This window comes from Astyanax mexicanus, chromosome 2, assembly GCF_023375975.1.
Source record: "Astyanax mexicanus isolate ESR-SI-001 chromosome 2, AstMex3_surface, whole genome shotgun sequence".
NCBI lineage: Eukaryota > Metazoa > Chordata > Actinopteri > Characiformes > Acestrorhamphidae > Astyanax > Astyanax mexicanus.
Window position 1 is genome coordinate 35,836,883 of NC_064409.1, and position 10,636 is coordinate 35,847,518.

The following is a 10,636-nucleotide window of genomic DNA, read 5'->3' on the forward strand; positions in this document are numbered from 1 at the left end:
ACGCTGTAAAGCTCCAGCTCATCCAAAATCACTATCTCACTTATCTATGATGAGTTTAGGTCAGAGGATCATTGTGGAGGCCAAACACTTTGTGTTAAGTTTACTACATAATTCCATATGTGTCCCTTAAATGTTTTAATGTCTTTAATATTAATCCACATGGAAGAAAATAAATTAAATAAACAAAAAAAAAAAGATAAACATCCAAACTGTTGGATGATCACATCAATAAATTCCAGGTTTCTTGGCTTTTACTGTCGCAGCAAAATAAGAATGGGTCAAAATGTGTTTTGCTGCTATTGAACAGTGGCAGTCTATCAATGTTAAATTAAATTTCTACTGTGTTAACTGGGTCAAGTTTCAGCTAGTGACTCAGACTCGCAATTCTTTCCTGAATTTATGGTGGTTGTAATATTTCTTTTAGTTGACAACAGTGTTCTTGCTGTTGTAGGCAGCTAAGGATGTCATTTGAGAAGGTCTTTAAGGACAGTGTGTTGAATATGGTGGCTATTTGTTCACTCCTGCAGAAACACTTTCAATAAAACTTGGGTTTTCTTCTTCAGTCTCAGTATCTAAACTGAACTCATCTTCATGTGTAATATTATCATGAGCCCCCCCAACAAATGCCATCTGACTTCCTTAGTGTTGTCATAGGCATCCTGGTATTCAGAGTCTTTCTATTTCTATATTGGTCAGATTTGATGTCTCTCTGTCAGTTTCTGTAGTTAGTGATCTTTGTGCACGTTTAGACTGACTGGTGTATCTTAACTTTTTAAATTTGGGAAGCATGCTAAATTCAAAATAAAGTGAATTACACAATCTTTTAAATAATAAAATGGCAGATTTTCTGTTGTAATAGTGTATGTTGGAGTATTGGAATATTGTGGGGAAATAAAGCATAAACTAGAAATAGTTTCGTATTCAGTTTGTTTCATAGATCGGATGTAGAATATCAAGTATTAGTACTGATTTTTCATAGAACAAAATAATTTAACTGGTTGGTGTGGTCCTGTTTAATTGGCTTCTACTTTTCCTTACTTTGCTTTAGGCATAGTCTATACACATTTTATTAAGTATTAAGTACTAAAAAACCTGCCATTTTGTGTTACAAATGATGTTATTTCCTAACATTTTTCTTATAAAAATATACAAATAAAATACGTTTCTATGCAAAAACATGTCTAGTTTAATTTTTATAAATGTTATGAAATTAACATTGTGAGTTTAGAATATGTATGACAAATACCATAATGTAAGCACCCACTGTTGCAAAGAGACATGTGTTTAATGAACATTTTGAATTCATATTTTCATTTTAAAATGTATATTAATAATGGAAGACTGCAAAAACAAGTCAAACCTGCAGACACAAATATTGCCATAAAAATGTATAAATATGTCTCTGAGCATCATTATTTTTTTAATTAGTCCATTGAGAATAAAAACAAAAACAAAACAGCACAGTACTCAAACCTGACAGTTTTTTGGCACAGAATTTATGGCTGTAGTTCCATTTGTTAAAGGGTCAGAGGTCAGGCAGGCCATTTTGAGGTTCTAGAAGTCTTTCTCTGTCTTTCTCTCTGTCCCGATCCTGAGGAGCAGTTAGCTCCTCCAGCTGCAGCTGCTGAATATTCTCCAACTCCTCCAGTCTCCTCCGCAACACCGACAGCTCCCTCTGGTGTTGTTCCTCCTGGGACAGGGAAGATGTTTGAGGAAAGAAAGGGTTTAGAATGGAGAATAAAAAGAAAGCAGTAAAAATGTATCATCATCATCATCATCATCCATCTTGCCATTTACCTGTAAGTTCAGGAAGCTGGACTCAGGGCCTGGGATGAACAGGGAGGAGGGTACAGGTGTAGAAATCACCTGGTTGCCCAACAACAGTCGACGGAATTCACTGTGTCTCCTCTGCATCTCCTTTAGACGTTTACTTAGCTGAGCCTGCTCTTCAGACAATGAGGGATTTCTAGTGTAGACACACACACAGATACACACAATAAGCAATTAAAATAATTAAAGAAAAAAAAGACAAATCTTCCTGTGAATGAATTGCTTAGTGAAATATTTACGTCTTGGCTATCCGAGTCTCGAGTTCCAATTCTTCTATCTTCGCTTCTAGCAACTGAATCTTGTCTAGCAGTTTCTTCTCTCTAATTTCAGTCAAGGTCTTTCTCTAAAATACAAAAAAAAAAGTTGCTGGTGGTACTGAAGAGAACCAAATTGTGCACAATAATAATGTACATTCTCTCTGGGTACAACAAACCAATTATAAACCAAAACAAGAACAGCAGTACCTTTTTTTGAGCAAGTGCAGCCCTCTGCATTCGGCCTTTTGCTTGGCTGTACTTCTCCTGTAGTTCGGCCTCCCTTTCCTGGAGTTTATGCTTCTCCTCCAGCCACTCCACTCGTCTCTCTTCCACCAGCCTTAACACACAGAAGAGTAATCTAACTGTACTGTACCATGAAGTGTATTACTCACTTTTTTTAATTAATGTCTAGATTATTCTGTCAAGTGTTACAGGGTTGCTTTATGACTAATAGTGGTTATACTAGGCATACTGCTGTGCGATTTGACAATAAATGAATAAATAAATAATATTGTCACTGTCCAATAAAAACAAGTATCTCTTCACTACATAATTTGAACAGACAAACTGTCTCTTACACTGTATCAAAATCTCTTGATGAACGGACAAATAAAAATTCTTCAAAATGAGCTGAAATAAACTCTTTTTAGGTTAGTTTTTTTCTCTCTGCTACACAGTTGCTGGATATATCCATTATACTGACTCAAACTACACTAGAGTAAAATAAAGTCAGCAGGTTTTTGGAATAATGTGCACAAGACTGTACTCTGCTGAATGTCATACTTACAGAAACCAAACTATTTATACACAAACAAAACTCACACCATACACAGATGACATTTTTTGTTTTAAACAGATTTTTACAACAAAAAAAATGCATTGTAACATTTACCACATGACATGTTTTTCTGAAAATACTACGCAAAGTGTCAATACTTCTAGAACACCAACTACACGTATTGCTGTCATGCAAAAAATTCTCTCTTCAAAATGGTAACTTTGCAAATAAAAGAAAACTCTAAGTTGGAAGGCGACAAAAAAAGAGCATTTTAATTGGTTATTTTCTAATAAAAAGCTCATGCTTCAAAGAACTGCTATATTTCAAAAGCAGAAAATGCCAGAAATGGAGATACAAATGTTATAACCTGACAGTAATGCTGTACATACACTGATAATCAGTCCTATACTAACTAAAATGCTCTTGTAGTTGATAACATATCTAAATGTAATACCACCTGTTTTTTTTTTGTCCAGTCCAACATATTAGTTGTCAGAGAAGTGACACCTTGTCCTCTAAAAGTACCATATTATATAACATATATTCAAATGTTTGAGGATACCCCATCTAATGAATACATCCAGCTAATACAGGTTGCAAACATTGCTGACATATGTGCAATACACACAAACAACTGGTCTATTCCATGTACAGAAAATTATATCCAATAAATTCTATGACTCTCTAAAGCAGAAAAACAGAAACCTATTAGGCTTATGGGGGTCAAGCTGTAGAGCGGTGGAAATGGAACTCTCTGGAATGATGATGCTCCTTTCAATACTGTTAGGATGAGTGTAGAGTGTAGTAAAACCTAGTAGAAAGCTTTTCATGGACAGTAGAGATGGCTATTCTAACAAAAGGAGGATTAAACTCTTTTTTAATGCTTTTAAAGACACAAGAAGGACTGGACGTTTCAATTCTTTTGTCGATATAGTGTATTTACGGTACAATATAGTTACCATAAAAGTATTTAAAGCACTAGCACATTTCAGATCATAGCTAAGAAACCTGCAATGCTTAATTTATGTCATGAACACTGTTCTTGAGTTTATGTGCAAAAGGTCAATGATGGAACAGTAGAAGTTTATGTGGAATACCTCTCGGCCTCCTGCTGGGTCCTTTCCATTTGTGTGCGAGCACTTCTTAGCTCTTCTCTCACTCTTTCCAGGCTCTCTCTCAGCCTACCATTAGCTTCCATCAGCTCACTCTCCGAATGAGACAGCGTGTTTACCTGCAGATTCAGCTCTGCATTTTGCTAAGAGATAAGCAGAAATGTGTCATCAGCATATAGTCAGGAATCAGTGTGGTTTATAATTAACTAATCAGCTAAATCTGCTTTACTAACATCAGATGCAGATTTCTAAGCCCTAATATTGAGCGCATGGGTTTTGTACGTACTCTTCTCAGCTCGGCAGTTTCTGCCTTTTGTCTCTCCAGCTCTTCTAGCTGCAGTCCCTGCTGCTGCATCTTAGCTCTGAGATACACAAGAATAAATCACGTTAAAACAAAATTAGTATTTTAGAAGTAGCTGTACAGGTGCAACTAAAAAAAATTATATCATTGAAAAGTTACTTTAATTCAGGAATTCAGTTTACAATGTAAATTTCATATTATATGGATGTATTACACACAGAGTCATCTATTGAAAGTGTTTATTTCTTTTATTATTGATTATTATGGCATACAGACTTGACATAAAAACAGTGGACCAACACCAGCAGATGATGTGGTTCTCCAAACCATCAGTAAATTTCGCATTTCATTTGGAAATCAAGGGATTAGAGTTTGGAGGAAGAGTGAAGAGAAACACAGTCAGAGCTGCTTGAGGTCTAGTGGGACGTTTTCTGCAATCAGTGATGGTTTGGAGAGAAATGTCATCTGCTGGTGTTGATCCACTGTGTTTTATCAAGTCCAAAGTCAGTGCAGTGTTTTCCCACAAAATCTTACAGCACTTCATGCTTTCCTCTGCTGACAACTTTTTATGGAGATTTCATTTCATTTCAAATTAAATTTTCCACTAGGTTTAGCTTAACTAATAATATTGCCATGAAAACAGTTTTATTTTTACATCCAGCAAATGAACAGAAATTATTCTATTTGCAGGGATGCATATGGCAGTTTTCTGTAACATTTTTCATCTTTTCATCATTCATATAAATTTATCATATATTTTGCAGGTTTTTTAATTAATTTTCTATTTTCTTCAACAGTGTACAGATTATAGAGCCTAAACGTGTTTGTCTTATTTTTACAAAACTTTTTTTTTTAACATTTATTTTTGTCAAAGCAAACATACCAACAAAGCACAATGTATCGTTGATATAACTTTGAACTGGTGTAAAGTATTCTCTTTTCTAACTTTCCTTTCACTTTTCAATTTGGCCAAAGTGTTTTGTTTTAGTAAAGATACATGCAGTTGGCATGTGGGAATGATTATGTTTCCGATGCTTCGACAATTATTATTAATCTTTGTTTCAGAGTGTAGGGCTTTTACCCGAGATATTTAGAAGTCTAAAGAAGTTACCTGATATTCTGCAGCTCTTTGTGAGCAGCCTTCTTCTCTAGCTGTGCAGCACGGACACGATCCTCCCACTCTTCTTTTAGAGAGTTTCCTGTAGCCTCCTGTAGAGCCTTCTGCTGCTCCAGTTCTGAGAGACGATTCTCAAGTTCCAGCCTAATACATTCATGCAAACATTCCACTTCAATAAGCATTTACAAGGAATAAGAAGCACAGAAGGGCATAATATGAGAACATGTGGTTTGTAGGCTTAAGAACGCCACCTACTTTTCCTCCTGAACAGCAGTCAGTTTCTGTATCTCCTCTTCTCTGGCTGCCTGGACCCTGCGGACCAGTTCCCTCTCTTTCTCAGACAGCAGTTCTTTATTTCTGTCCACAGATGCCTTCCAGACTTCAAGATCAGAATGCAGCCCTGAGACAGAGAAAAGTAAAGCAGGTACGGATGAGCATACAAACATGACGTGGAGAGGCACAGACTGAAAAAGGGAATGTTAACAGAGTGTAGAGTAGTGTATCTACCTTCCATTTGGGCTTGCAGTGTGTCTCGCTCCCTTTCCACCTCTCCTCTGGCTCTTACACACTCTAACTTCACATTAGCCAACTCCAGCTTGTGCGTGTGCTTCATCCCTTCAAGCTGTATAATTTAATATTAATGTTTAAATAATGCATCAAATTAAACAAATTATTTCAGGAATAAACTTGGGGTACACATTGAATGCTGTGCATTGAAAATACAGAATAAGCCCACCTGACTGCTAAGGGTATTAATCTCCCTCTCAGCTTTGTGCAGCTTGCTGGTCAGCAGGGTGTTCTGCTCCAGGGTTGAACGCAGCTCCTTCTCCACCCGCTCCAGCTGCATGCGCACAGACTGCTTCTCTGACTGCATCAAAACCATGAACAGTAACCAATGCATAGTTTAAAGGAGCAATAAAAGGAGCAAGTTTAAAGTGGCAATTTTCTGTTGTTTCCACTTAGACCTCTACAGCACAGTTCTGTAGGGTATTTTAAGCAGTAAGCTGACTCTGGAAAAAGGCAATATGGCAGCTAATGTTGGTATTGGTGTTTAAGTAAACAAAAAACATATTTATAAAAATAGAACTATTTGCACATATAATGCTCCTGAAATCAGTTTATTTTGGTGATTAAAGCTCTCCTGTTTATTTACAGTCAGCTTAGTGCTTAGAGGTGTACAAGGTTTGCCTGGCCGTAATGTGGCATTTGACCACCCCCAAGTGTGTACAAACAGCAGGCGCAGGACACCTTAATGTCAGACACAAATATTTTAAATGTAAACTGTACCAAAATGTAAAAAAATTATGTACATATTTTTATGTTGCTGTCTTGACGAAAAAGATGTTCGGTCACAGTTTTTTTAAGCATAAACTATGTCTCATATACTTAATATGCTGACGTCAGCATTTTCAAAATCCCTGATTTCAGTCATCTAAAACACCATATTTGATGATGACCAACATATTATAGACACATTATTATTAACTCCCAAGACACTGATTTTCTCATGTCTCTTCTCACCTCCAGGGCCTTGACTGCAGACTGGGATTCTGCTATCTGGCGGATCTGGATCCGCTGCACGTTTTCAGCCTGCGCTCCTGTGCTGTCTCTCTCTGCACGCAGCTCAGCCACCTCGGCCTCCAGACCACGGACTCGCTGGTGCAGCTGGGCCTTTTCTCTCAGAAGAGCTTCCACACGCTTCCCATCCCGCGCGGGGTCACTGCTCTGCAGCTGCGTGCTCAGCTCCTCCTTATCCCTCTCCAAACGAGCCAACTGAACACAACAAAACAAACACACATACACAGAGACACATTAATGGTGTTCTCAAACCAACACTATTTGGTCTGGTTAAAACTCTGGTTTGTTGCACCCCATGCATCCTTATGTCATTTTTACAATAAATCATCCAGTAACATTGGGGACAGATAAAGACAGTCAAAATGTGCAGGACATCCTTCTATTTCAGAAACAAAAAGAAAGGGAAAATTGCATATCTGAATACCCCGCAAATAATGGATAAGGGGCCTATTTTTTAGGCTATGTCCAATATATATGGACACCATCTTAAAAGCGGTCATATTTTGTTTCTGAAATAAAAAGGTGTCCTGCGACTTTTGACTTGTACCCTATATATATTCAGCACAACACACACACACACACACACACACACACACACACACACACGCAAATGTGTTGAAGCCATATATGAGACATACATCAGCACTGTAGCGTATCTTCCTCTCTTCCAGGATGCGCTCATGTTCCTCTCGCTGGTGATCAAACTCTGATTTAAGGAAAGTGAAGTCATAACGCAATTTATTGTACTGAGATCTGTACTTCTCTGCTTCCTGTGGAAAAAAGAGAGAAACAAAAATATAAATATATGTATAAATATACAAATATAAATAAGAAATAAGTGATGCCTGACAAGAAACTTTTAAAAGGGTTTTAGAAAATTAAATGTGCTACACTAAATACATTTCCTGTATTCAGAGTAAGACTATTTTCATTAATTTGGAGGAGATTTCATACTAACAATCTACTACTCCAACCACATTCTAGTTATAAAATTCCAATATATGCAGGGTCTCATCCAATGCAGCCTTTCTGAATGAAACAAATACAATACAAAGTACATATGAACTTCAGTAATTACCAGACCTCTCCTACTGTTTTTTTTTTATTATGATGCTTAAATGATGTTAAAGTTCTCTCACCTCCTCTAGCTTACTAAAGCGCTCTCGAATAGGAGCCTCCATCTCCTGCTGGACCTGAGCTTTTACCAGCTCCAACCGCTGAGGAGTCAGCGCCTACAATGCACAAAAAAAAAAAAAAAGATCCCAACAGATATGTGAGTTTACAGCTAGTATTTTGGTTATATTAGCTTTAGTTTCTGTGTTCCAAAGGAAAGCATGAGTTACACAGACTTTATAGAGTTGCATTGTACCATAGATTTTGTCATTTGTCAAGTCTTTTGATAGGACTAAAATACTAATAAGGAAAACAGTGTTGCTGGAAGAGCAGAAAATAAGAATTTCTAAAAGCTGCTTCTTCAGTGTTGCTGCTGCTTCTGCTGCCTTGTTTAATGTCCCCTAAAGCATATGTGGCAAAATGTCCTTGACGAAATTCGTTGAAATGAGTAGCATGAGTAACTTCATCATTCATTCGGCTAATGTTGTGTTGTTTCATGTGTGTTTGTGTCTGTGCTTGAACAGTTATTGTAAATGCAAGCAGTGTAAACATACATAGCTGTTAGAATGGTATACAGTGGCAAAGGAATAATAAAAAAAAAGCTGAGACTTGCGTTTTTCATGCTGAAAGAATTAAGGCATTCCACCTAAAATGACCCTGCAGTTACAGCGCACCCATAGCATTTCCCTGTGCTATTTGCCTCGCCCAGCATCACTATTATTCTGATGTTAGTCACAAGTCAGAATCATTAGGGCCATTCACATCTAAAAACTTGAGTCCTTTAACAAGCAGGGTAACATGAAATGGTACGTGAAACCTATGAGATACCAGATTTCATTCCAAAGCACCTCTTTCAAAACAAAGACCAACACTTTTGTTTAAATGACACTGAAAATGGCAGCCTGGTAAAACTAGGCGTGTCTGTTTTTGTCTTGTTACACAAAATCTCCCTTTGGAATACAGGTGTCTAACACCACAGAGAGAAGAAGAGCTTTCCCAGTTTTAATACAAGATGAACAGCTTCAATCTAGTGTGTTAAATGAGGTAAGGATTTTAAATTAAGCTTAAATTTAAATTTAAATACTAACAATAAAACAATTAACCCTGTTCAATATAATTATATCTTTACCTGCAGTTTGAGCTCCTCTAGCTCCCGAGTCTTATCCAACAGCTCTCCTCTCAGCTCTGCCAGCAGCAGCTGCAGTTTCTCCTGACCAGTCTGCTTGTCATTTAGCATCCTTTTCAACTCAGACTGGACTCGGGTGCACTCGTCCTGCAGCCTGCACAGACATACACAACCATATGAGTCATTTAAAAAAAATCTAATACATAAACACTAAGCCTTGGCAAAAAAAAGTGTAGTTTACAGTACAGTTACCTTGTGTGCTCTGCCTTCAGGGTCTGGTAGTTGGTTTTGTGTTTCTCGCAGCGCATCCTCTCATCAATGAGCATCTTCTGCAGTTCCATGTCTGAGCTGCTAAGTCCTCCAGGGCCCCCAAGCAGAGTTGGCACTCGCCCACTGCCACCAGATTCCAGATTTGGAAACATAGCAGAGGACTGACCTGCTGTAGGACCACTCATCACCTCTGGGCGAGAATGAGATTTACAGTGCACAAGATTTTCTACTATTTGCACAAGGGGATGGAATCAGGCTACTCGTGAACTGCTTGCCAAATCAGAGCCAATCAAGCCAGTCCTGCTCTTTTCAATCTCTTCAGATGAGAGTGAAGTTGGAGATTCTTGGAGGTCTAAGTATTATGTTGTCAGACAGCCCTTGTTATGCAGAGAGGTGCTGATATATTATGAGCAAAAGAGAGAAGAAAGAAGCTCCTAATCAGGCAAGTCAAGCAGATAAGTCTTGTTACCAAGGCAGTTGGAGTCTCAGGAGGCCCTCGAGTGATTGCCCTCTCAGCCACTCAGCTCGCCCAGACTCTCTCAAGTGATTTCTCTTCATTTTCTGTTGTGGAAACGGAGCTAACGCCAGCCAAGGAGCAACGGGCAAACAAGGAGTGCTCTCATGTTGTGTGGGCAACTGAAGTAAGTTAGACACAGCAGAGTCCGACAGGACATGGAAATGTAGCTCCAAGGGGGTTGTTGATGTTTATAGAGGCATTTCTTAAGTTCCAAAAGGGACGAAATGGAGCAGAATGTATTTACCACATATTAGTTAAACTATTGAATTAAAAGCAACGCTCTTTATCTTCACATTAAGAAAATAAACGAGCAAACTAATACGCTTTCTAAACACAGGACACTGAGACAGGACCCTGACCCGTGTTCAAATGTGGCGCCTCTGCACCGACCTTTAGTAACTCAGCAAGTTCAAACCACCCGATTACTAACCAACCTAAGCTACACAGTCAAAGCACTGCAACGCCTTGGCACTGAACAGAGAAGAGCTACAGTACGACCTCTGTTAAAGCAGTGAGTCCTCTTAAAGCAGCTAAACTAACACAGTCTGATAAATATGAGCTACTTTACCTCCAGTACAGTACAGCCTAGTAACAGAGCAGCGGCGTCCCCAGTGCTCAAACTCCCAATATGGTCGCC

General features: G+C 38.2%; 1 protein-coding gene across 2 annotated transcripts; it reads right to left on the bottom strand.

The window, feature by feature from the left end:
• Positions 1-1,263: 1,263 nt before the first annotated feature.
• cep83 (centrosomal protein 83) lies at positions 1,264-10,636 on the bottom strand. Of its 2 annotated transcripts, XM_022671652.2 has the most exons (16): positions 9,465-10,636; positions 9,216-9,366; positions 8,113-8,205; positions 7,612-7,743; positions 6,917-7,168; positions 6,132-6,263; positions 5,903-6,017; positions 5,651-5,795; positions 5,390-5,539; positions 4,264-4,339; positions 3,963-4,120; positions 3,571-3,645; positions 2,295-2,424; positions 2,070-2,173; positions 1,798-1,966; positions 1,264-1,690 (listed from the first exon to the last, which is right to left on the bottom strand). In XM_022671652.2, exons 1-16 carry the CDS (start codon positions 9,665-9,667, stop codon positions 1,526-1,528), a joined length of 2,250 nt encoding a protein of 749 aa, XP_022527373.2. In that variant the 5' UTR covers positions 9,668-10,636; the 3' UTR covers positions 1,264-1,525. The 2 variants fall into 2 exon arrangements, with proteins under 2 accessions (XP_022527373.2, XP_007245062.2); XM_007245000.4 differs by lacking the exon at positions 3,571-3,645 and having other exon boundaries at positions 9,465-10,633.

What these genes read in the sequence shown, in the direction of transcription:
- cep83 (XM_022671652.2), bottom strand. Translation starts at nt 9,667, where the DNA reads ATGAGTGGTCCTACAGCAGGTCAGTCCTCTGCTATGTTTCCAAATCTG. An exon ending in AGATACGCTACAGTGCTGAT is followed by an intron (nt 7,169 to 7,611) that starts GTATGTCTCATA and finishes TGTTGTGTTCAG; the next exon opens with TTGGCTCGTTTGGAGAGGGA. An exon ending in GAGACTCGGATAGCCAAGAC is followed by an intron (nt 1,967 to 2,069) that starts GTAAATATTTCA and finishes TGTCTACACTAG; the next exon opens with AAATCCCTCATTGTCTGAAG.